The 27,394-nt window shown below is 41.1% G+C and overlaps 1 protein-coding gene across 2 annotated transcripts; it reads right to left on the bottom strand.

The window, feature by feature from the left end:
• Positions 1-102: 102 nt before the first annotated feature.
• On the bottom strand, positions 103-27,014 carry LOC108093698 (cAMP-dependent protein kinase type II regulatory subunit). Of its 2 annotated transcripts, XM_017193886.2 has the most exons (10): positions 26,804-27,014; positions 25,083-25,233; positions 9,187-9,407; positions 3,941-4,122; positions 3,592-3,692; positions 2,928-3,023; positions 2,624-2,771; positions 2,456-2,531; positions 2,021-2,206; positions 103-930 (listed from the first exon to the last, which is right to left on the bottom strand). In XM_017193886.2, exons 3-10 carry the CDS (start codon positions 9,398-9,400, stop codon positions 800-802), a joined length of 1,134 nt encoding a protein of 377 aa, XP_017049375.1. In that variant the 5' UTR covers positions 9,401-9,407; positions 25,083-25,233; positions 26,804-27,014; the 3' UTR covers positions 103-799. The 2 variants fall into 2 exon arrangements, with proteins under 2 accessions (XP_017049375.1, XP_017049376.1); XM_017193887.2 differs by lacking the exons at positions 103-930; positions 26,804-27,014 and adding an exon at positions 1,254-1,536 and having other exon boundaries at positions 25,083-25,404.
• Between the last annotated feature and the right edge of the window lie 380 nt (positions 27,015-27,394).

Here is a 27,394-nt window from a genome sequence, read left to right on the forward strand (position 1 = left end):
GGGGTTTCCCTGGGCGAATACTTTTCGATTTTCCGGGTAAGTATCTCTCGATATACGAGTACCATCATATAGTATGTGGGAAAAGCATCGCTGATGTGTGTGTTTGTGTTCAATTTGCTCTTATGTGATATATTTTTGCTTACTTTTCGCTTATTACTTAATTAGCAGCCAATGAAACAAGTGTATGCGTTACTTTCTAAATTATCAATAAATCAATGGATAACAAAAAGGTATGAATAAACAAAACTTAAATTAGTACTTTTAACATTCCCGTTGAGCCAATCGTTTGTTGTTTCGGTTTGCTGATTGCGTTTGAATTCATTTTCGCCCAATTAAATACATTACAAATTACAATTGCTAAATACATACAATACAATTCTTAACTCGCTTTTTAGCTTGTCTCTCTCTTTTTTTTTGATTAGAAACATTGCTAAGCTTCTCCCCAACATGATCAACACTCTCATCATCATCGTTATTACCGTAGTATTATACTCATTACTCGTAGATTAATTTCAATTATCAAATATTCATGATTAAGTTTAAATGATTTTTGTGTCCTTGTGTGTGTTTGTTTGGTATTTGTGCATTGTTGTGGATTGTGTTCTGCTGTTATTAGCTGTCTGTAGTATTGCTCAATTTGAAAGAAACATGGTTACAAAATAAAATCCTAGAAGCCTGCAAGTGACCTTTTTCAGTTTTAGTAGCTGCTTAGCTGTTTGTTGTAGCTGTTGATGGTGGTTTTGTTGTTGTTGTTGTTGTTGGTTGCTTGGTTGGTTGGTTGGTTGGTTGTTCAGACTTTTTATCGTGTGTCGGTGATATTGTTTTTGCTGCCAAATATCTTCACCAACTGCGACTCGTAGTCGTCAATGTTGCGCTTCATAATATCCATGCAGGGACCCAGCAGACGCTCAAACGCCTTCACATCGAGGACTAAATGGAATAAGAGTCATATAATTAGTCTTGGAAATCTATCTAAAGGAATGGAAAACACTCAGAGCATGCTGGGATTTCTGGGGAAAGGTGGGTTAGTAATACTTAATTAAAAACATTTTAGCACCAATCACCAAACCAATTCCACTTCAAATGCATTCCTTGATCACCACAGGCCCCACTATATCTCAATTAGATATCCTTCTCTTACCGATCCATCAACCTTTAGATGCCTGTGTCAGCTTCAGACATTCAAATTTCAAAGTGCTGTGGGTTTTATTTTTGGGATGGTGAGGGATTGGCCCATAACATATACTCCTGTATGCGTGTGTGTCCGAAAAGAACTACATTTTATTACATACTTAACCATTAAGTAATTAATTTTGAATGGTTCCTTATTAAGTTCGAAATAATTTAAACAATTTGGAATTTAGAATAACAACCTATAAAAATAAAAACATTTTAAACTGATTTTAAGCTGATTCGTTCACAAATTCGTATTGCGGCGTGCCATGTCGGTGAACATTTGCTCATAGATCACAACATTGCGTTTCAGCACATCGGTGAGGAAGCCCATGATTCGTTCAAAGGCCTCGGTGTCTAGGACTGGACGGAGTTTTGAGTTAAAGTCAGGTTTATTTTAAAGTCTACAGACCCATTTTCATGACCTTATTACTTAATAAGAAGCAAAACTTTTAATTGCTCGTAAATAGCTAACTACTTCTGTTTTTGGGGGTCATGAAAAGGGAGTTTGGTCTACTGTAAAACTACAATTACTACTTCTACTACTAATTAGTGGCTAAGTGGCCAAAGTATTCGCGCAGATCCTCCTCCAGGTAGCGATACCCACTAATGCTACGCTGGATGCCCCCACTGCACTTTCCCATGAGGCGCTCGAAGCAGATTACATCCAAGACTACACACAACACACAACAAATACGAGGTTATCGAGCCGGGGAACGGGGACAGGAGGACAAAGAACGAATAAACAAAAGCATTAGGGATTAGGTCAAGCGGGGTTTTCGGGCTGGGGACGAATCGTCGGCTGAAAGGCTTTCCGTGTAGCCAGTCCGCCGGCCAGGACACTCACATGCCAGCTTGACGACGCCTCCTGTGGCGTAGACCGAGGCGGCCCGGGGTCGATGTGTCACCAGCGCCAGCTCGCCGAAGTACTGGCCCTTGCCCAGCTGCGAGATCTCCACCTCGGCGTCGTCCTGGTCCATTCGCACGGACACGGTGCCCTCCTCGATGAAGTACATGCCGTCGGCGGCGTCACCTGGGAATGTGCAGAAAAATCGGTGTCATTAGCAGGAACCCAAAAGGAACAAAAGGGAAGAACATTCTTCACTATGAAGATATAATAAATTCAGTAAATATAGTAATATATTTCCAAAGCTATGAACAGTAGGGTTTGTATTCCATTCATTGTACATACTCCATAAATAACTTTCAAGTCACAAATTTGCATGTTAATAGAACCTTTATTCACTTAGCTAAATGCCCTGTAACTTAATTATTCACTCACCCTGCTTGATGATGCGTTCGCCGTTGTCGTAGCTCTTCGAAACCAAAGCATCCGCCAGATTCATGCGTTCGTAGTTCTGGAGCAAAAGGTTGGATATATACATTATCGATTGGGTTGAGGATGGGTAAATAGAAGAAAGGGGGGAGTGAGGGTGGGGGAGGGACCCACCTGCAAGGCCTTCAGCATGGGCACGCTGTTCAACAGCTCCTCGTACATTTTCCGCTTCCTGAAGGCCGACTTCAACAGGATGCGTCGGAAGGTCTGGCGATCCATGGCCCAGAGTAGACCACTCGTTTCCGCCTGAACGGTGGCCGCTCTACATATTTAAATTCATCATTAGAGACACGTTCACACAGATGTGAGTATACGAGGAGTATATAGAATATAGAGTCATTAGCACATTGTAATTGTGGTTCAGACAGCGCGGAAAATTTGGCATAATGAATCGATCAAATAGAAGAGGGTCGCATACCTGGGCATATTGTAGAGCAGCGCTAATTCACCAAATAGTCCAGTGTGATTGTAGGTGTTAATGTGCCTGTCATTAATATAGACTTTGTAGACGCCCCTGCGGAGTACGGAAAAGTTGAGTTGAGGGTGTTAAGCGACCAGAAAAACACGAAAAATCCACTTTAATCGAATGCAATTTTTAATTGACGCGGTGCGTGTGTGCCCATCAATACGTAAGCACTCATTAATTGCCATATCAAATACTAAGTCCCATTCAAACGCAAATTAATTAAGCCCCACAAAAACGAATGAGGTTGGCTCTGTTCGCCTGAGTAATTATGCGGTTTTACTCTTTCGATTTCGTTCTAAAACGTTTAATTTGTGATGTAAATTATGGGAAATTCATTGGGTTGCGATTTAAAGTGGGTGATTATAAAGAAGCCCTTCAAAAACCTCATATAAAATATTAAAGCTTAAAGTTAATTTTCTACAATACCCAAGAGTTTACAATTTTGCAAAAAATATTCAAAGGTGATATATGAGAGCAATTTTGATTGTTATGTTAACGACAGACAGCCTATTCAAAATCACAAAAAGTTACCCCAACTTCTAGTTAACTTTCGGCAAACAGAGAGTGTATGCATTATTCATCGAGTTTGATTGGAAATTTGTTTTGTTTTACTTACGATTCAATAACATAAAAGTTATCGCCGTCGTCGCCCTGGCGGATGATATAGTCGCCCGGCTGAACCTTCCGCTCAAACATCGCATCCAGAACTTGGTTCATCTGCGAAAACAAATCAGTTACAAGGGGATGATTACCAGGGGAGTCAATGGGGGATGGGGAGGTGGAGGGGGAAGGGGGTGTAAATGGGAGGCCTTATGGGGGATAATCCCCCGTAAAAGGGAAACCGCAGGCAGACACTTATTCGGGTTAAACGTCGATGCGTGTGTGCCTTAGCTCCTTCCCTTTTTTGGGTGCTCCTTTCCCCTCCCCGCAGGACTTATGATTTATGTAGTGTGGATGCCACCAACCTGCTCCTTTTCGAGGGATCGGAAGAGGAGGACGTTCTTCACCGACTCCACCAGGCGGGCCCGCTGCTCATCTGTCTTGGGGAACACGGCGGTGGCACCATCATCGTCGTCATCCGCCTCCGGATCGTAGGCCTCGGCGAAGACTGATTTGCGCCGCGAACTGGCCATAACTGGTGGTTCTGCTGCAAGGATAAACAAATACGAAATACGTAATCACAAATCAGAAGTGAGAGTTATTTGAGCTTGGTCTCGAATCTAAACGGGAACCCCATGAACTGCCGCGTCTGCTCCAAATGATCCATCCGAAAATAGCCTCCCTGTTATCTAAACGATGCCATCAGTCGGGAATTTGCTGCTCTGGCACATCTCCTGCTGGGCCACAATTGCATTTCAAATGGAACTGCAGAGGAGCTCGCATATCAACGGCAGACAGCATAATCCAATGGAATTTTCTGCCATGTACGGCAAACTTTGAAAGCATGAGCACAAATTTTTCACTCTGCCTCGGAATTGTACACCGGTCAAAAGTCGAGTTTAGATTTAGATCTCATAGAAATATTTCAATTAAAATTTACCAACTAAAAATCAGACTGCTTTTTGCTATTATTTTATATCTTCATAGCTGAACTTTAGGTACAATTTAAAACATATTAAAATTTAAATACTTTTTCCCTCAGTGAGTCTAAAACCCATCTCGTTGCTTGTGTCTCTGACAATTAAAATTGCATAAATATGAGGCGCTGTCCAGCTGAGATTTCCATCTGAGAATATTTGTCAAACAAGCTGGAGAATCGTCTTCCTTCCCTGCTACAGATATTTAAATGTTTGCCCAGGTTCACATGACCGCAAAATCAATTGCTGTAATTATACATTCGGGCCGAACACAACACCTTAAGTGAGCATGTTTTCGTCTACTTTATTTTGTTTTTGGTCAACGAAATTCGGTCCACGATACTCACCGGCCAATAAATTACCAGACACCTGAGTGGACATTTTCAATTGCGGCGCTGCTTTGCGAGTATGTGCGTGTTTCCGAATTTAGTTACGATTTCAAATCGGTTGCAACGAGCGCGAAAATGAAAACCAGTTAGGCATGAACACGTTTAAAAATAACTAGAAAAAAAAAACGACGTGTGTGTGTTTATATTTTCGAGGGGTGTATGGTAGGTATATGTGACTCAAGGTGACTGATGTAGCGACAACGAAAAACATACACAAAAAGAAAAAAAAAATCAAATCCAGCGCAAATCGCCAAGCGCTTGGCTTTCCCGTCACACGCTGCGTATGCGTAATAAATATTTATGCACTCTCGAATGTTTGGCGAAGCCTTCAGCAAGTCAGTTGAAAATGTTTGTATATCTGTGTTCCTCCGCACAGCAAAATCAGAGAGTTCGCTTCGTGATTCGGTTGGGGATTTGGATTGGCAGAAAATGTTTGCACTGCAACCCGCAGTTTTCCACTCGCAGTCGTGTCAAGTTGCCAGTTAGAGTGTCAACCTAATGATGCAATTACCAAACAGTTACACAGGCACGCATTCTGGATTTCCCTCGAGTTTTCCCCTAACACCCCCCTCCATCCTCCCTACAACTAAAGCCACAAAAATTGTAAACCAAGACGGCCCAAGTGCACGTCTATTTTGCCCTCAAGACAAGTATTTATCCAAGCCCTGAATATATATACTTATGCCCGTCGTCTGTTTGCATTGTGTGAGCAAAAGCAAAGACGCCCACGTCTGAAATCTTGGACAGCAATTGCCCCCGTGTTCTGGCTTTTATTACATCCTAATGTGCCAGGTTTGTTCAGATTTTTGATTTACAGTCCGGCAATTGGAGGAAGATTTTCCGATGTCCATCAATCAGTAGAATTTCCATTTCCCAATTTGTGGCATTTGCAATTTTTCAACTTGGCAGTACTGGAAAGATTTCCATCAGATTGTTTTGCCAATGAAATACTGCGTTTCCGACTTTTACGACTGATCTGAAGATCATTGTGCCAAATTATTTACTCAGGAGAATATCTCATAATTGAATTGTTCGATTCTGATTTGTACACTATAAATTGAAATTTCGTTTAATTATTGCTCAAAAGCCTTAAACTCATTTGATAAATGCATTTTCCACACAGATTAACATTATGCTCGGCAGGATCTTAAACTTCAACTGAGACCCCTTGGCAAAACTTTGAATATCATTTAGTAATTGATGCAACGAAAGTATTTCAATTAAACAAGTTGCCTGCCCTGCAAACACACACATGCACTCAAGCAAATAAGCTGGGAATTCAATTAAGAATGGCAAATAAAAAGTTGGCTGCATTAATTTCATTAGCAGAATGAGACAACAGCGACGAGGACGACTGCGAGTGACGGCGACGAGATCAACGGGATATATATATATATATATATATATACTGGTATATATATATATAAATATATGTATGTAGGAGGAAAACTTCCGACGCGAGGCGCAATGAATGGGGGAAATTGGCGACAGGGAAGCTGGCTTAAAAAACTGAGTGACAAACCGACTGAAGGACGGTTTCGGATGTGCGTGCTATCCTTGTGACGTCCTCCGAGCGACTGAAAGTGCCAATGGTGCCACAAGAGGCACAGCATCACAAACCGCTGGAGTCGCTGGCGACAGGCAAACGTCAAACCAAGGCGGAAATAGTGCCTGTAAGTAGGCAGCACAACACGCCACTCAAGCGGTCCAGTGGTTGTCGACCGTCTATTTATACAGGCCCCACTGTACACCGTACGGCGTGTGTGTGTGCGCCAGCTGTCTGTCGCTTTGTTGGCCAAGCACTGAGAAAAACAACAGATGAGTTAGCTTACAGTTGGGTAAATACCCAAGCGAATTATTTCCATTCAAGAAACTCTAGTTAAAAAACAAGAAGAATTATATTTTCATTTCCTTGCAAAAAGTTACATTGAAAATTAATAAATTTATTTTTCAATCAATAAACTTTTTTGTGCCGTTTTACTTAACAACACGAATAGTTTTTTTCGCTGTGCCGCTTTATAAATAGCAGCAACACTTTGCTTTGTCTTGATTAACATGAGCATTCCCTCAGCTTTTTCATATAAGCATTCATATACACATTATTATCAAGCGCAACAGGAGGACAGAAAAAAAAAAGGAAAACAGAGAGAGACGGCGCTTCCGTTCAGGTTTTGCCATCATTGCCACCAAAGAGTGGGCCCAGAGTCCTGCCACAAGCGCTGCTGGCATGTCAATAATGTTGAAATGTAACTCACTCCATTGTGGCACGTTCCCCCACCCACTTTTCCTCCCCCCCCCTCCCCTCTTATTCACCCCCTCTTATCCTTTGGAGCATTTGGCACCGCCCTGCGGGGCGTGTCATGCGCCCTGTGCGCCCGATGAAGCGTGTGCGACTGCTGCTGAGCTGAGCTGTTCATCAGTATGCTCCAGTGGTCCTGCCACTCCCGCCAGTCCTGCAAAACATATAACCTATAACCAACCCCCCTTCCTCCCCCTTGGAACACTTACCCCCCGTTGCGAACGTTTTTCCCTCCGCTTGGAGGCTGTGGCCAACAGGAGCGTTAATAAAATGTACCTTTGACCACTGCGCCAGCCGCACACACACCTTATTAGGCCAGAAAGGCCCGTGCGGCCTATGCGGCGTATGCGCGATATTAATGCCCAGCCAACTTTAAGGCCCAAAGTTAAACAAAAAACTTTGCAGCAAGGTTTCCGCTCGCAAATAGACATCAAAGCATAAAAATACAGACACCGATCGATGGCAGCAATCCGGAAAGGTGGGCGGTGGGCGGTGCTCCGTAAGGGGGCGTGGCCCGGAGCTATTTGCGTGCCATTTTCGCTCCAGTTGAGGTTGCAGCGATGAAGCGATTTCGCTGGCTTCACTGCGCAGCGATTGCGGCCAAAGTTGGCCAAGAGGGCAGCCAGACGTTAATAGTGAGACACTGGCTCGCAAACTATCATAAATTGAAGGCTTTGTGGTCTTACTTTAAGGTAAACTAAACCCAAGTTTTCGATTAAAAGTAAGCCACTTAAAAACCTTTGAAAAAAGTAAGCAATAGTTTTTGAGGTCAACAAATCAGAAATTGTTTTCTCGCCTTTAAAGCTGTATGTATGCTTTATAATCTTCGAGGAATAACAACTATTTTATGTTCCTTTTTCTCTTAAATCTCTGCTTATAACCAACCAAACTAAAGTCTCTTTAATTGACATTTTATGGGGTCCCTCGGATGTCTGGCCGTAAGTGGATCTACTATTCAAGCAGCGAACGGATTGGCAGCTGCAAGTTGGCTCAGCTCTTCGGTCTGTGTGCTGTGTGTGCACAATTAATAGATTTTTAATGACAGGAGCAGCTTGGCCCATTTCATTTTCCGCCAGCAGCCAGCATATAACAGCTACCAGCCTCCTGCCACTTGACGTGGCAGCCACCTCCTCCCCGGAGGACTGCGTGTTTGATTAACCGGAAGATAAACACGCAAAAGGAAGCTGTGAACAAAAGCCGGCAGACGGAGAAGGCCGAATGGAGAGGGGGCCTGCATGCTGAATGGGGGGGAATGATGGAGCAAATTGAACTCGGCTAAAGCTTCATCGCCATCATTATTTAATTTGGTATTTTGTATGCTCGTTGTGGGAGCAAAAAGATTTATGGCCATATGCGTGTTGGCCCAGGCTAATTATCCAACCGAAAACGTGCCGAAGAAAAGCTCTCGGAAAGAAGGGAAAATATCGTTCGCTGCCCGAGAAAACTTTTCAATTTTGCGGCCGACAAATAAATCTTGATTTCCCCCGACCTGCGCTCATAACCGAAAACAAAAAATTGGCCAGAATTGTCGGGGGAATTGCACCAGCACCAGAACCAGCACCAGATTGTCTATATGTCGAAGCAAACTGACATTGCTGATGTCAGAGATTTGCAGCCACTACGCAGCAATTCGCAGCAGTTCGCAGCAGATTGCATGATGCGAAAAGCGAAAGCGAAAATAAAACACAAACTGGGCAGAAGGCGCTGTAAAACTGTAGTAAAAGTACGTGAAAAGAGTAAAAATATCCGAGGCAAGTATTTTGCAACACGCAGCAGAGGCAAGAAATGCAAAGCTAGAGAGCTGGAAAAAAGTCACGAGGATGGCAGTTGAGGCAGGAAAAACTTGACAGGACACGCCATCGAATAACTTTGGGCACCAAACCATGGGATTCCGACAGTTTAAGCAGGCAGTTGAAGAACTCGCAAGACTTTAAAACTCCACTTACCATCGGCATCTTGTGAGTTCACGCTCAGCTGGTCATCGGTACTATTATCTGTGTGACCCACACTTGGACGTTCGGCTTGGAGTTTGGTGAAGTATTCGACGGCGTAGTCGATCACATCCGGGGGCTGTTCCACCAGGAAGGAGATCGAGAACTGCAGCAGCACCTCCTTCAGCTCCTCGGGCACCTGGATCCTTCGACTCGAATCGCTAGACATATTTGTGCTGCAAGAGAATCGATATAGAAATTAAATAAATATTTGATACAAAAGCAAGAAATGTATATATTCTAAGTAATAATTATAAACTACTTTGTTTAAATACTTTCAATAACTGCATATCATCATAATCAGATTAAATCGTAATTGCACTTCTGTTTAAGCTTATCCATTTTCATGAAACGAGCTTCATTTGATCTACAACCGCGTTCAATGGAAAATGGAAAAACACTGAAAGTTAAGCCCTGCCCCCTTTAAATTTACTGCACCTCATGAACTGCAATCGGAGACCCGAAAAGTGTCCAGAGTTCAGAGCTCCAAGGCATCGGGGTTTTTCAGGGGGAAGGGGAGATGCGACATTGGATGGAATTCCGAGCTCGACCTGCGGCCAATGGTCACCTGCTGGCTGTCGGTCATTTAGACGGCAATTACCCACCCGCTGCTCCCTGCTCCACCAGCAGCACCACATCGCTGTTATTGTCGTCGCCACCACCAGTCATCAACCATCGCCCACCAGCCATCAGTCAGCCGAAAACCCAACTCGGCTCATGATTCAACAGTGCACAATTCGAGATTTTGGTCCGGTTGGGTCGTTCGGCGACAACGACAGACGTGAGATTCATGTTAAATATCTGCGCCACCCAAAAACGAGCTGCGACAAATATAATTTACGAGTAATTCACTTTTCACTTGGGTTTCTTTATTTTTATAGAAATTGATTTCGCCGGCAGTGAATGTCTGTGCGATTCTCAGTAAAAAGGCGACATGAGGTCACAACTGCTGATGCAGTTAAAAACGTGCTTATAGAACACTTTCAGCCAGAACAGATAACGAACTGATATTCAGTTTTCTATGAATGACGTGATATAATTAGGTTGGTAAACAAAACGCTTCAGCTTCAGTGATATATACAAAACAAACCCCTTAAATTAAATATCAATTTGACAAATTATCGTGCTTGTTAGACATTATATTATATAATTATTATTAACCTGCAATCATTTGTTTAATAACTAAATTGTAAAGAACCTTAAGTAGTGATAAAATAATTTTCCTGATTCTGGACTGCTGGCTGATTATTTGTAAACCTATTTTTCCGAGCTCTCTGGTAAAAACTTCCCCATTCCCCTTTTTCGCCTAGAAAATCACAAAGAACCTCATTTTTGAGGCATCAGCATAAATATTTATAAGTTTCCGTCGAATGTGCGTAATTATGTAAATTGAGTATTGAGACTTGGTTTTTGTGGGGGTGGAATAATTTCTGGAATAACTTCTTGTGCCCGCAACATTTTATTTGGCCCAATTTGAAAATGAATTCTTGCCGGGGCACAAGACTTCAGGATATTGTTCCTGTTCCCTCTGTTGTTTTAGCCAAACTTTTTCAATTAAGTTCATTAATATTCAACTTGCCCTGCGGCCTCCTGGCGGAACAAATAAATATTTAAAACTAATAAAGGTTTGTGCCGCGCCCTCGTTTGCGTTGAAAATTTAATCGAAAAACCTCTCGACTCGACTCGACTCAATAACCAATTGGGCGTTTAAGTGCCTCCACTGATTGGCCAGGTTAAAAGCCGTCTGTCGTCTGTCGTCTGTCGACTGCTTTTTTCAGTTGCCTTTCGTCTGGCTGAGAACATTAGGCATTAGGCGGCGGTGCGATTGCAATTAGAGTGGGTCAAGGTGGTTCACTCAACGCACTGCAACCACACGAATGGCAATTGCACAAACATCTGAGAAAGCTATAAATAGTCCGACTCAAGTAATAAGAGGCTGAATGAAACCCCGCTCCTCCCCCAAACACCCCTCGCTTTTCCCCATTTTCCACCCATCAGTCAAGGATTTACGTGCGGACTGGCCGCAGTAGAAAAAAAAAAAACTAGGAAAAAGAAGCGGAGAGCACACAAGAAAGAAAAGTTAAACCATTTTCATTTCCTCACAATTTCCGCAGCTGCCGGAGAACGAAAGTAAAAATGCACAACCATTTGGCCGACAGTTATAGACGGTATATATGTACATACATACATATATATCTACACACTCGTAAAATAGGAGAAGTCACCTGACTCAGACTTTAAAACCTTTTCGCGACGAAACTGTAAGGTAATTTCTGCCGCTTGCAGGTAGCTCAGTTCAGTTGAGTAATGCTGATTAAATTTGATAAAAAGTTGAAAACTTGATTATTGGCAAGGGAATTTGTTCAATTTTCTCTAGAGTAATCACATTTTACTGGATTTTATTTTTATGCACTAGGGGAAAATCAAGAAGGGAAAAGCTGTTTAAAATATTTCAGCATAAATGTGTGTTCTTGCGTATCTAACCTTTCGTTTTGCTGATTATGTTTTATGAAAATTACACAACTTTACCATCGGCCATAAGCGATTTTAATGAAAGGGATGTTAATTTTTTATTTCTACTAAAAACAGTTGATGGGAATTCTGTGAATATTGTGAATATTTTTCGCTATTGCTGCAGCTGTTTTATATTGGCATTTCCATTAACATTTTCATTTATATTCGCGTTTTGCATTCGCACTCCCATTCCCCCTAATGGAATTTCCCGGGATTCGGTTCATGTCTCTATCCGCTGGTCGAGCTGGCCATCATTATCATTACCATCATCATTATCATCATCATTGTCATCATCATTGTCATCATCATTGGTATCATCATCATCAACACGGTAATCATTAACAGCTGCAGCATGCAGCACTTTTATGGGATTAAGGCAAACTAATTTCGCCACCAGCTCCTCCACATGGTAAACTGTTGCACCCACGGAGGACCCTCTGTCCCCTCCTGATCCCAAGCCCGATCCCAATCCCCATTTCATCCTCCCTCCAGAGGGCCATCAAAATGATTACGGCTTGGTTTTGCGTGGCGAGTTAACCATGTGCATATGACTTCCACTTTAATGTCATTTTTACTGCTGCTGCTGCAGGTGGTGGTGGTGAAATGTGAAAGCACCTGACCGCACACACACCCTCCCACCACCCACCACCGCCCACCACCCACTGTGGGTGGAAAGTGGCGTTCGGTTGCCTGACCCTTGACCCCTCCACTTCGCCACCCATGTTTGCTCTTTTACAAAATTGCGGATTTCAGTTTTGCGCCAGCAACAAAATTGAATTCAACTTTAAAATTGCATTTACATTTGGAATCAGTTTTTTTGCTGTTCACCCATAACTAATCGGTGGAGTTATTTAAGGGGGTTTAAAGGAAATTTAAAGATGTGGTTAACCATTTTAAGTCCCGCTTAAAAACCACTGAAATAACTTGTATTTAAATACATAGTTTAAACTCTTCGAACACAGTTTAATCTTACTAATATTTTAACATAAATATCTCTATCCATGTTGTCCCTTTGATATCGAATAACAAAACAGTTACTTAACCAAAATACGCCACAGAACAGCCTTGAGGACTTCCTGGACCCCAAAGACCAGATGACACAAAATCCCGATGGTAAGTTGCCAACTGGCGTTGTTTTTGTGACTCAGGCGACCTGTTTTCGGGATCCTTCGTCGGAATTCTGTGCCAGTTGGCCTATCCAATTACGTCAACAATTCAGAAATGGGACACCTGTTCGTGGGTTTTGGGTTTTCGGGTTTTCGGGTTCAAGAGCGACGGACGCAACAAACGCTGCTCCGAATGACTTCATTAGGGAACGGCGAACTTAAAATGTGTGCGCCTAATTAGGCAGCCTACATGGACATGGACACATCTCGGATTTGATGGTCAGGCCGTGTGTGTTCAACAGTTGGAAGACCTCAAACAAAGAGGCACTCAAGGCGGCCTAATTATTATGCATGTCCCATGACCATATATCGAGGTCTGTCCGTGTCATTGACAGTTTTTCACCCAGACCCAAAGGCAGCCCGCCAACCCCGCCAGCCCAACCCCACTTGACCTCCCCACTCTATTGAATTCGAATTGGGTTAAGTGTCTTGATGGCAGAACCGGCAGGAGGAAATTCGGATTTTCGAGGAGAAGCTTTTCCAGCAAGGCTACAGTTCGTGTGCAATGTCATTGTCTGTGATTTTATTTCACATATTCATATGGAAACTATCTGCCAAAAACGAGCCAACAATTGAATTCATTATAATTTCCTACAGAATGCAATTAAAAATGCAAGAAACTGATACTTGATAATTGTTGATGGATTAGGAGAAAATTAAGTTACTTTAAAGTTTGCAATTAGAAAGGTCAGTTTCCCTAACAATATGCTTTTTGCAAAAACAATATTTATATTTTGTGCACAACCTGCAGTTTTCGTTTTAATTTTATATTGTTTTAAGGTACTTTACGTTGCGTTAGTTAGACTTCTCATCATTTTGTTTTATTACAGTTCAGCTTTCCCCAGAATTGGCACCTTTCGGGTTTCTCTACCCCGAAATTGAACAGCGCTCAGAAAAGTTTCAGTGCAGAGCTTGTAACGAAACTAAACTTTAGCCCAAAAAGATAAAATAAATCCCTTGATGAAAACATTTCCCAAATGTTACCTGACCTTTGCTGCTTTAATATTTCCCGTTGGCCCTGCCACCGATGTTTATCTTCCCGGCCCCCCGATTCAAATTTTCTGCCATCTTTAACTTCGGGGGAAAATGTTTTCCCTTCTCTTCCGGTCAATGCGTCAAAGTGGCAGCCCGAGATGGAGCAAAAAAAAAAAGAAAAGTAAGGCGGCGAGCACTTAATTCCCGTTGACATTTGGCCCTTAGCGGGTGGCTTTCCATACAGCCAGTCGTACGTATTCGAATGCCCATATGAATATGTGTTATATACATGTTAGTATTTTGACAACAAAATATCGCATCCACATCAAAGCAATTTCAGGGCATACTTCAGGGCGCCGCCGGCACTTGAGCTCAAAATGCGCCACATGACGAGAGAGGTTCCGACTTTGGGTCGTTTGCTCTAAATGTCAGGACTTTACATATACATATGCACATACACATGCACATACACTGACTTCTGTATATCCTGGGCAAGGAGAAGAAAAAGTCCCGCGAGTATTCGACGCAAATTTCACTTCGTCACGCAACTTTAATGGCGAATTTCTTATTTGTTTCTGCCACTGCCATTCTACCCATCTCCCTCCTTTTTGATCATCCCATCTCTTTCTTCATGGGGCATGCCATCTCCCTCTTTGAGGTTAAAGTGAAAAGGTTATCGGCTTGAAAATGTTTGTCAAAATACTACGCCTGGGTATTGATTTATTAACGCCCAGCAGAACACATGTCGTATGCGTAATGAGAGGCTCACTAAACGGTTGCGAAAAGTGGGGGAAAATTGGGGGAAAATCAGGGGTGAAAGCGCGGTGATGCGGTCTGCTGACTCACACATTTCAAATGCCTTTTGTTGCAGGGGTTACATGTACATGTTTACAGAGAAAAAAGGTTTCCACTATTTAAAAGCTTACAAGTAGGTACAGCAAATTAATAATGCGGGCACTTAATTAGCGAAATAAATGGTAAACAAATGGGATTATTTAAAAGCGTAGAGTAGGTATTCATATTTTGTGTATACAATGCCATCTTCTTTTTTCTCAGTGTATGCACATATGGGTTTTCACAACGGGAATGGAACGCTTAAAGCTGTCAAAAGGAATTTTACGGCCCACGCGAAGCGAAAAAGAAAATTCACCAGGGCATACACACGATTTCATATCGAATTCAAACGCATGTCTACATGGCGCCCTTCGCATTCAATTTTAAAATGGAATGAGTGGAGTTATGGTGGCAGTGAGACAACGACTTGTCAGTTAACCTTTGTCTTTTTACTTTTCCCCGGCCGGATCCACCGGTCTCAATTGTTCTTGGCTCTTTTCGCTTTTAGCTTTTTCGCTTTGGTCTGAAGTCGATTCAATTATTTTTTAATCTATTGGATTTCAAGGCGCCCTACAAAATCAGCTCAAATCACTTTACGATATTCTGAAATATGTCTGGCAACTTTTACGGGAGTTTAATGGCATTGTCTCTTGGCCAGACTTTAAATCCTTCCCGTCGGATGATTAACAAGAGTCTAAGTTCCTAATTTAGCTCCCTTGGCGACTCTCAAGATTCGTCAAGGACCTGTCATCTGTCTCCTGCTGTCAGGAGGACAGGAGGACAATCCATCTGTTGGCTATAAATAGTTAATTCCCATGGCTACCTACGCAATGCCTTCTCCCCTGATCCTTCCTGCCATCCCGTGATTATGGCCAGAATGATAAACTGCTGGATGGATGCTCAAATTGATGTCCATTAGCGTTAAATTAGTGAGCAATTATGTTGCCTGTTCGCTGAGGCGGGCAACAGATACAGATACTCGGATACTCGTCTGCAGCTGGAGATTGAGATACTTTAAAGGTGGGAGCTGCAAAACCAACAGCAGATACGCGCGGATACATAAAACGCGACTGCTACAGTGGGCACTTATAGTAAAGTAATATATTTTAAATAATATCTATAAACTACCAATAATAAATTCATTTAATAAACAATTTCCTTGGAAATTCCTTAGCATGTAGTACAGACTATTTCATGAATTTAACATGGAAGATCTTGGGATTATTTTCTTTTCCTGGTGTTTACTGTACCCTCCACCCTTCTCTGTGTGCGTTAACGGATGTACTTGTATCTGTATCTGTGTTTGTATCCATCCTAGGAGAAGCGATTATGGGTTGTAACAAAACGTTTATCTACATTTGTTCCCGCCGACGCTCTTACCCCATAAAAACATTTCTATTCGACGCTGTTGCCTGTCGTTTTCTCAGTTTAATTTTAAACACGGCTCCTCCTTTCCACCGCCGACCGTCTCCCGAAAATTTGTTGCGCGTGGCAGTTTTTAACGGCGCGTGCTCAAAGCAAACAAGCCCGGCCAAAAGGCAAAAAAGCGTTTTGGGGGGAAAAATACCGAAAAACCGAATAAACGGATAGCAAAACGTGAAGAAAAGTAGAACTTGTACCCAAGTTTTTCGGCAATTAACAACATGGCAGTATAGATAAAAGCAAAGGCACACGATAAATAGCAACAAAAGGCGAGTGGCTGAGTGTTTTTGTAGTTCCAGTTCCAGTTCGCTTGCCGCATTGATTGCCCATTGCCATTGCCCAATTCAAGACGATAAACTAAGGGGGCCAAAAACCGGGGATTACAGCCGGGCAAACAGCGCAAAGCAGGCCAATTTGTCTGTGGATATTATCTGTTTGGCTGTTTGCCCCGGGCCTCGGGTTTTCCGATAATTAAAAGTGTTCCAAAACATAATTAACAACACTGTAAAAGCGCTGAGAACCACGTTTTCGCGTGGCCAAGAATAGAAGTATATACACTAAATACATTAAATAGTCAAGATGTGAAAATTAATCCGCATTTCCTAAGCTCTAGCTTTTAATATTTAATCTACTCTTATTACGAAACCTTTGCTAACTGCAAAGTCCTGATTACAGACAACACGACCGCATTGTTCTGCAACATGAGAAACAAAAGCGTCATTTGACGTTCGCAAATTTGCTTGCAATTTGGCAATTACAACTGCATACATTGCGGCATCCTGGAATGGAAATTTGAAAGGCAAACAGAGACGTGTGCTGCATCTACACATTTAGTGTGTGGAAAATAGGAACGCCTACGCAATGCAGCTAAGCCGACTCAATTAATTAGACCTCAGGCGGGGAGGCGAGTTAAATAAACTGGAAGCCCTTGCAAGCGGGCTATAATTATTCCTGGCGGAAATATCTAAATATAAGCACTTGCGTATGTTATGTGCCTTTTTGTAACCAGGTCGCCTTGTTTAGTGTTTGCGTTTCCACCTTCTGGATAATTATGCAAAAAGCCGTTTGAGAAAGGCTTGCTGCCTTGAAACTGGCAAAAAAGACCACGAACAATAGACAAAACAAGGCTTTCCTTGGACGACCCCCCATTTTTTGCATGTGGGTTAATGTGCGAAATGTGCTAAGCGAACGCAAATTTGTGTTTCAGTTTGAGCCATTTTGATGATATGCATGGGGCTGGCTTCCCATGGCCACAACTTCACTTTATTATCCACCGTCGGCCGACACTTATGCAAATCAGTTTCCCCCACTTGGCCTGCATTGCCGCTGACTGCATTGGAAATCACTTAGCCAACAAGACAATGACGTCATGTGCATACAGTTACAGGTCAAACTTTTGTAACCAGAATTTGCAACAATAAATATGTGAGAAAAAGGTTTGTTTTTTACCTAAAGTGTAAAAAAACTTAAACCTCATAGCAATTTCGTACTTGTTTTTAAATTTGCGGTTATTGAAACTATAATTATTATTACTATACTTTAAAAAACATTCTCTTAATTTAAATGCCAAATTTACTATTCTCTTTTAACAAAGTAAAACTTAAACTATCAATCCTACAATAACGATTCGTTTTGCATAGTTTATAGTTTGATTTACTGGGGCTTGCTTGTATGTCCAAGTGGCAGGAAGAGGACTCGACAATTCGCCCAAGGCTGCAATAGTGATTGCCGCTGCGACTGGCGGTGACACCGAGTGCTTGTCCTGCTTTGGGCGCCACTAAATTGGCACTTGAAATTAGTCCGATTCGCAGGTTCGAAGGGAGAGGGAAACAAAGCAAGAAAAACCACAGAAAACAATCGGATAGGTCGAGCGCTTCGAAAATAAAACTGTGGCGATTCATAAGCCGATGACGTGTTACGCCTGTCATTGCACCAAAAACGACCAAATAGTGGTAGAGGTGGAACAAAAAAAAAGTTGAAAAAAAACAGCAAGTATGACAGCCATTTGAAACGGTCGAGTGACATTTGTCGTGCGATAAACAAAACTGAGGCCATTTAGTCGACAGCGACACTCGTCGTGCCCCAACTTCCACTGAATGCATATTTAAATATTCAAATCGCTCAGAAATTCTCGCCATTCCACGCCGAGTACCACAAATTCACGGATTCGGGTATTTGCGTACTTAACTCAAAATATGTGCGCCCCAGACAAATGGGACAGTGATTAGACACAAGCCATTGACAAAGGCCGCAAATTAATTGCATAATTAGCAATTAATCGGGCAGACACAAAATGCTGAATTGTTTTTTTATTATCCAACGTTGTGTTAAGTGTCCAAAAAATTAGCAGCACAAATATTTCAATTGATTTCAAAACAAATGCTTATCGATGCGATTTAAATTGGGTATTTACGGATAATTACAAAAATATCTATTTAAACACATATTCGTATTTATTTAGGTATTTGCTTTTAAAGAGTGGAGTAGATGCTAAGTGGAAAATAATAATTAATTAAATAAAAAAAAACATTTAAATGATAATTCAAATTGACATTTCAAGTGCTAGCATTTATTGTTCAACAGCGCAGTGAAAAAAAATCAAATATAACTTACTTAAACGACAAACAATTAAAGTGACTAATTGAATCAAATCCATCTGCCAGAAAACATTTGGTTGCCGAAAGTTTGACCAATTAAGTTTTAACGCAATAACTCAATAACAAAGTCAGCAGATAAATAAATTGAGTATTAAACTGCCAGGCTCATTAAAATGTGATAAATATTACTAACCGAGCCAAAAGCAACCAGCTGAAAATATTTAAATTCAGAAGCCGTCGATTGTCTGTGGAATAAAATCCAATTGACTCCCCTCCTACGATTTTTAGCCCACTCAAAACTTTATCTTCGCTTTTTTTCGCACTCCCCTTTCGACCGCAGCAACAATGGAAATCGAATAAAAAACACATGCATATCTATGTAAATACATACGAATATGAATATATATAAAATGTACATATGAGAGAAAGAAAATAAGGAATATAAAAACTGCTGCCTGGCGCCCATAAAGAAAAAGAGCATCGAAATGGGAACACCAGCGACAACTTATGTTTATTTATGGGTTGCATATGTTCTGCGAGTTTGTGTGTATTTTTCTGTGGGTGTGGCAGACGTAGAGTTTGCATATGGTGCACGTACATACATATATATATATATATACGTATATGTTTTAAAGAGTCAGCTCAGAAAAGCGCAACATGTAGCTTGGATTTTTATGCCCCCAAGTTCTTCTATCCTGGCAAATATTTTCACTTGCCTCCCCTGTTTGGTATGAAAAATTAAATTTACTCAGCTCGTCGCCTTTTTTTTTTCTTCGGCGGCCTTGCAGGAGCTTTATGGCCATTACACGTGGCGGAATTTGCCAAAACTTTTCAGGTAAAAAATAATGTTGCCCCACAAATTTGGGGTAAGAAAAACCCAAGGTAGATACATAAAAAAGCATGCCAGAAAACAGGGAAGTTGCAAGTCAGATTCCCGATAAACTTGAACACGGCTTAAACTTGTTTAAAGGCTTTAAGCCGCCGGACAATGCAACAAAGGTCCCAGACCTTTGGCCAAAAAGGACAAAAAGCAAATAAAAACACACTTCACAGAACAACGAGATACCAAAAAAAAACAAGCTAGAGGACAAAAGGTTCAAAACGTAAGTAAATAATCTTAAAAACAACCAACAAAGGAAAACGAATTTACTACTGCCGAAAATAAAGAAAACAATTCCAAAGTAATGTCAACAAAAAAAACAACATTTTCGGAGCGGAGATTTTCGCAGAGTACACATGCGCCCAGGATTAAATAATAAAACAGATTTCACATCTCAGTTGAATAAATATTCCATAATTAAATTGCCTGCAATGTCTTGGGGCACTGCAGCTCGATTCAGAGCGAAATAAATTAAATCGTGCTCTCAACTCTCGAGTCCCCGGGTTATTGGGGAGTGGGGCTAGACAGAAAGCCCTTAAATTATCAATTAGGATGCCCCAAAGTCAGCCATGTGGGGGCAGTTATTCAAAGGAAATTCCGGAGAAAAGGTCACCCCGGTATTCCATAAATACATTGAAGTCTGGGCGGGCTTTCTGTTTGCCAAATTGGGTTAGTGGCTTCTTTGAACATTTTCAAAAAGGTGGACCTCTAATCAAGCGCTGCAAGTTCATTAGCAAGCGTTTAAAGTCTTCTTAAAGTTTTGATAAAGCACTAAAGATTTAAAAATAGTTTGTTAATGAAAAATGCATACCTTTCAAAGTAAGTTAACTTGTCACAAAAGCCCCTCAAAATGTTTGCCTTAGCTTCACACGCTTGAGCAGAAAATAACCACCTTTCGCTTGGACAAATGAATCTAAAACAATTATCCAATTTTTGAACGACAATGTGTAGTTGTGAATAAGTGTATGTAACTCGGGGAGAAACTCGCCAACTCGCCAACTGGCAATAGATTACACTACACACTGTACGTGGGCAAATAGAAGTAATGCCGGCCCGTTTTGGTCTGTTCGGGGATGTGTGGGTCGCTCCTCTGACCACACTCTCTATAAGACGGGCCCCAAACAACTGCCACCCACTCCGGCGGCCTTCGGTTCGTGGCTCCAATTGACGTCACGCAGCTGCTTGACTTTTGATGTTTGCCTGTGGGCAACACAACAAGCTCGTCACTGGCCTTCGGCCAGGGGATTGCGGAGCTGGGGGCTGGCGGTCTTGGGTTTGAGTTTGGGTAGCCGGGGTTAAGGGAAAAAATTGTTAAATCGATTAAAGCCAAAGTTCTGTCAGTTGGCCGACGGCAGCGACTAAAGTGCGTGAGTGGAGCAGCCCGCAAGTGAAACAGACCAGCAACAGCAGCCAGATAATGTCGCTGGCCATCAGTCAGTCAATCATTTCCATCCACTTGCCCCCACCTCAGAAAGAAAAGTGGATCCCCAACTTAACCTGGCCACTATAAAAAGCAAAGTTTTGCAATCAACAAAAGTTAAAAGTTGCCAGCGTACTAGAAAAGTTTTTCTAATTAGTGGCGACTCGGAACCGCAGGTGTCATCAGCCAAAAGGCGTCATCAAATCAAACTCATTTCGCCAGCACATAGACACGATACAGTGATAAGCCAAGACTTTGGATATAGATAATGGTAATATTTAAAGCTGCCTGGTGTGACTAATTTTGTTAAAGGGAAACAAGAATCAGTTGAGCACAGTAATAGTAAACATTTACTAGATTAACATTCCTACTCCATGGAGAAACCAAATTTTCCATCAAAGCACATAGTTTTTTAAAGATACTAGTTCCTAGCTAACTTTAAATGAAGAAATGCTTGTATTCATCAGAAAGTGGCCAGCAAAAGGCAGAAATGTTGAGGGCAAACAGCGTCATCAAATCAGAACCTATTTAGCATGCACATAAGAGGTATTTGTATATACAGTGATAAGCCAAGACTTTAGATATAAGTAAGTCCACGGTAAATGCGTCAGTGGAAGCTAGATAAGATATCAGTGGCCGGGGATTTCAGATTGAGACTGACTCGAGACAAAAAAAAAAAACTCAGTGGGTCAATCTGGCCCCGTTTATTGCCATACTTCTTCTCACCAGACTGCTGACATATGCCTTAAATATATATAACATATATATATGTATTTGGGGATCCTATGCGTGGGTGGTTTTTCATTTCGGCATTCAGCGTTTTCTGCTGAGCTGCAGACAAATGCCGTGCATATTAAAAGCCTCACAGAGACAATGAAATTTATGAGTTTCGCACAAAAGCAAGTCCAAATTTACGACTAATAAACCGAGGCGGGCAGAAATGAAATGAAAATGCGGCCAGCTTTTGGTTCGCATTTGGCCGATGACACATTTCAGGGGACCTGTCATCGGTTGCCCCAAAAGAAGTGACATCTGTGGCATATTGACAACCTGGGAAAACTGAGACCGAAATCGAGAAACCTAATGGGGATCAATGGCTTGTAGATCGCCAGTTAATTGGCTGACGGCGGCGTATACTTAATCTATTTTGAACTCTGTCAACTAATAATAGTTTCTGCCTCACGTGCCGCGTCTGCTTATCTCGACTCTGCAACTTTATCGTTTGTTTAATATATATATACGTGGTGTATATACATGGGAAAAATAAAACTTAATCAATATAAGTTTGCCGGGGGCGAGGAGGCCAAGTGGTTGGCATCAGACGGAGGAAAGCCAATGGAAACTTTGGCCCTGCCATCAAAGCAAAATGCGGTTGCCCTCCTAATTAGTTCCAAAAGGTCTTAGACGGCAACGAAAAGAAAACTACGGAAAACTTTCCAAGTTCGTGTAATCAAATGAGCTAAGAAAATGAAGCTGGTATACGGAGAGGCTTCCGGAAAACACGACAAGTAAATCCCACTTGGCACACAAAAAGTTGACAAACAAATTTGTTTGGCATTTCTGCTTTTAACTATTTAAGAAATGGTTTTTAGGTTGTTTGATAAGGTTCGAACCATAAATGTATTCTAAGACCTAAAACCCCAAAATCACATGCTAATAATGTGTCTAATTTCTGGGGCTGTCTCGTATCGATTTTCCCATTCTAATTGCTGGAAGGAATTGCCTCGACGCCATAAAAAAGAGAATTGCTGAAGAGCTTCCCGAATCTGAGCAGAAATCTGGATGCCCCTTGCCCACACTATACGAATATATAGAACGTACATCAAGAAGGAGGAGGGCTGGGTTGGGTGGTTTGATTTAATTTTTTGTTCGCTTTTTCTTGGCCGAAGGTCGTGGCTTTTATTGGCCGTTTTCGTTCCGTTCGTTTCTTCTTTCCTTTTGGCCAAACAATTAAATTTTTGCTGTGTGAATATTTCTTTTCATTTCGTTTTTTTTTGCTCTGATTGGGGTGCTGGGTGGGCAGCGGAGAAAATTATGATTATTTATTCAGGCAGCCACAAAAATTTGTTGGCCACTTTTTGAAGAAGACGCAAATTATGCGCAATAACTTTTCGAAGAGTGTGACTCACTTTGGGCATGAAAATGTTGTATTTACACATAATTTATCAACATCCGTCAGAGTTGCGAGGCATTATCACCGCAACTCACAAACTTGTGCAACTAATTAATAACATCAACTTAAGTTTGACTGCGCTCCAAAGCTGATTTCCATGTTTTTCGGCCAGGTGGAAATTGAATACACAGCAAATATTGCGCATACGCCGTGTTGCCTTTTTTGTTTACCCGATGTGTTCTATTTCTGGATTGCAAAATTAATTGCGAATCAAAATGGAAAAACAATTTTCCCAGCCAATTGTTTGGCATAAAGGGGAAGAGAAATAAAAGATGTATATCGCAGGGAATGAAAACAAAAACGAGGACAATAAAAAGGCGTTTCTCGCCGCCTTTGTCCTTTCAGTTTATGATGAGTTTTTCACGTGCCGCGCTGTTCACCCTTGTCAATTCCAGTTTCAGGTTCCCGAAAAGAAAATAAATAAAAATGGATATGCAACATGAAAGGAAGCCAAAGGAAGGACTCTTGTCAATAAAAATGCCTTAAAGCCGACTGGCAACTTTTTCATTTAGTTTTTTTTTAAGGGGGCGAAACTACAAAATGTGTTTTTGTATTTTTAGAACATTTCCCACTGCCGAACAAATATTATTGATGACTTTCTACTCCGGTACTCGGCCCATTGGCGGAGAGCAGAATCAATCAATAAACGAAAGGAATCCCAGCTGAAACTAAGCCGGGCCATAAGCTCCGCGGGTCCAGGAAACGTGAGGACATGACAGGAATCTGCTCTCGTCCTACGACAATGAAAGAAGGGAATGGAAATGGAAGTGGAAGTGGGCCCACAGCCATAAGCGGAATAAGGGCCTTTCAAGGGTGGCGACCCTCGGGCCATTGAATCGAATACGCATTGAAGTCGTCCTGCCACCGATTTATACATCTATACATACATACATAAATACATACATACATATATTTGGCCCACAGCCCCGCCCTCCCAAGTTGGGATTGAATTTGGCCTGGGAATTGTGTGTTTTGCCGCTGATGGATGGTTGTCTCTCTCGCCTGTTGTCCAGCTGTATTGCCAGGTTTTTATTCTCGTCTTCCCGTTTTCGAACGGAATGGAATTAATTACGAATACAGCTCATCGGGGACGAGCAGAGGAATTTGTTATCGCGATTTCATTAGCAAAAGGAGAAAAGAGGATTTCAAACGAAGAAAAATAGTTGGATTACTGCAAGGGGTAAGGACTTTAGGACTTGAGGTGATTTTAGCACAACATATTTACTATCTAAAGCAATCAGGGAACTAATTATCTTTTTATGAAAAACACCACCTCAACAAAAAATTATGAGTTTCGTTAATCTATAAATCTATTTTAAACTTTAATGAGGTTAGACAAACCTTTTTTATATTGCACAATAAATACTTCCTAAAACATTTTATACAGTCGTATACCTGTTCACCTAGATTTTGGTAATTTTTCCGAGAAAATGAACATTTTTAAAAACATCTTTTTTCGCCAGCACTCCTTTTAAAAAAGCCTTTGATTTTCTGTGCTGGCTAATAATGGAGATATTTATCATTTAGTTAGTCAAGTTATTCATATTTGGTTTCTAAGGCCACTAGCACATATTTCTGCTATCAAAAGTTCCATTATTCCGTATTTTTTTTAATATCTGTTCGGAATTCCGAGCCCACCGATCCCCGATCGCTTCACCTGCTCTCCCGCCTGCTTAAGTAGGCGACTTTTGCTGGCTGTTTTAATTTCTGTTTGCTTTTTAGTTGTGTTTGTTTATCAAGCAATGCCAACCCTTGAGCAATTGATAAGCGCGTGAAATATTTAATCGCACGGGGAGGCAAACAGAAATGGCAGCAGAATCGTAATGAAAATGCGAAAATGAAATGGACTCGAACTCGAAGCGAGACTCACCTGACTTTCTGCTCGGCTGTCACCTGCTGGCGATGATGGTTTCTGTTGGGTGGGTGAATCTTCTGCGTCCACCTGTTTCACCGCCTGGTTTTCCTTTCCCTTACTTCTTGTTGGCCTTTTTCCTTCCTCTTCTCTCTCGGTCTCTTTACGGCTAAAACCAAATTTAATTTGTTACTTTTGTTGATTTTGTTATTTTTACTTTTATTTCGACTGGTTGGTTTTAGTTGTTGTTTTGAGCATTGACTTTGATGTTTTAGCAGAATTTCGTTATTACATTTTGATTTACAAAAATGTATTTGCTGAGGTTTCAATACCTTCTGTTTTCTACACACACCCAAAATGTCAATAAGATGAGAAAACTACTGCCATTAAGCTAATTGAAAAGGTGCACAGCGCATGTAATCTATGATTTATTATTCGGTTTATTTTAAATAAAAGAGAAGTTAATTAGGCGTTTTTAGTGTTTAATTATCCTTTTCTGTATTTTATCAATTAATATCCCAAAAGGGCAATACACAAGATTTTGTTTACTCTTGACTTTTATTGAGCCATTGTTTTAAAATTGTTACCACAGTAAAAAACGTTTTCGGTTTTCAGCCATTTAACGTTTAATTAATTGTTTTTCGTTTAAACAGACATTTTTTGATGTGTATTTTAACATTCAGAATAATTTTAACAGCTTAAGTTTTTATATTTCTTATGGCGAATTTTTGCAACTCGTTAAGCCAATAAAAAAATTATTGAAAAATAAACCAATCTTATCGGAATTTGGCAAGGCGCATGCTTATCAATGATATATGGTTTAATTTTGTTCATCATTAAAAAAAACTGGTTTTATGATTTTTCGCCCATGTAATTGTTCAGTTTATTTCGCATAAATAAAAATGTTTGTTTGTTTATATTTCACTCGGCTGAATTTATCTTGAATTTTTTGCTGTTTGCAACTCCTACACTGGACCCCAAAAACTGCTATAATTTTTTCGTTTCTAAAAGTATATGGGCAAATTCTGATTGGCATCTTGCAAAGTAGGCGCCCATGACCCAATTACCGATTATCGATAGTAGTCGATAAGTCAAGCAGCACTTGCATTTTGCAGTTTTTTTTCGACTGTGTGTCAAGTTACTTTATTTTAAAATGAGATTTTGATCTTGTTAATTAAATGTCTGCTGATTAGGACAAGTAATTAGTAAAATGATCGTAGCACTTGCTTAATAATTGGGGCTAAAAAAAACTGAGCTTAAAACCGGCATTTGAATCATATGCGCAAGCCCCCCTCTCTGCACTCTTTTCTCCCACTCTCTCATTCAAGATCCCCCTGTTTCCACCTGCAATTCACTCTCTCCTCTCGTCTCCTTGCCTCTCCGCTCTCTTTTTCACACGCAGCTCTCGTGTTTATTGATTGTCCCCCACCGAAAAAACCTTCAAGTAACAACAACAACACCAACGGATAGGTAGATTTCTGTATGTATGTATATTTTGTATTTTTTTTGGGGAGGGGGCCACCTACACCACCCCCCGCCCACCGACCACCTCGTTTTTTATTACGCGCACGTAGAGTGTTTTTTTTTTTTTTGTTGCTCTCTTCTCTCACATTTTTACATACACTTGCACAACTGAAGAGAGAGGGGCGTTGAGAGCAGGTGAGGGGGCGGTGGCGGGGGCGGGGCGAAGCTGGAGTTAATTGGCGAGCACGCTTTTCGGTTTTTTGGCTTGCAATTACTTTTTTCGATTTTCAAATGCACATAATCCACCGATCCGACGCACAACGGCTCGCGTTCTATATATTTTTTCCACCGGCGATTTAACCGTAGTTATTTTTTAGACTTCTTTTCAAAATGTTTAAGCCAACGTAAACAAGTGCGGGCGGTGAGATATCGAATGCAGAGCCTCTATATTCCGTGTCAGGCAAAATTACATTACATTGGATTATTTTTGCGAGTTGCTTAAATAGACTCGTTGCTCCCCAAAAAGCTTGCTCTCAGCGAAAGTTCTCTCTTGAGGGGGACTCTGACTTTGGGGGCGAAAAAATACCAAATAAAAATACCGAAACGTAAGAGTGGGGCTTACTTTTACAATGAGTGGCAACGCTCGATATTGAAAATGAATATGTTTGAAATTATAGATAGACTACAAGAGTCAGTAAGTGATTAAAAAAATAAACTTTATTTTTTATACAAAATTATCAGTACAAATTTCTAGTTCAAAACATGAATTCTTAGAACTGTAAATTTAATTGTTTTTGATGGATTGTTTTCAAGGATTTTAGCTTAATCACTATTTTACTATTGTCTCATTGTTATTTGACTAGGTT

This window comes from Drosophila ficusphila, unplaced genomic scaffold (assembly GCF_018152265.1).
Source record: "Drosophila ficusphila isolate 14025-0441.05 unplaced genomic scaffold, ASM1815226v1 contig_414, whole genome shotgun sequence".
NCBI lineage: Eukaryota > Metazoa > Arthropoda > Insecta > Diptera > Drosophilidae > Drosophila > Drosophila ficusphila.

What these genes read in the sequence shown, in the direction of transcription:
- LOC108093698 (XM_017193886.2), bottom strand. Translation starts at nt 9,400, where the DNA reads ATGTCTAGCGATTCGAGTCGAAGGATCCAGGTGCCCGAGGAGCTGAAG. An exon ending in GATCCCTCGAAAAGGAGCAG is followed by an intron (nt 3,693 to 3,940) that starts GTTGGTGGCATC and finishes TTGTTTTCGCAG; the next exon opens with ATGAACCAAGTTCTGGATGC. An exon ending in CCATGCTGAAGGCCTTGCAG is followed by an intron (nt 2,532 to 2,623) that starts GTGGGTCCCTCC and finishes CTTTTGCTCCAG; the next exon opens with AACTACGAACGCATGAATCT.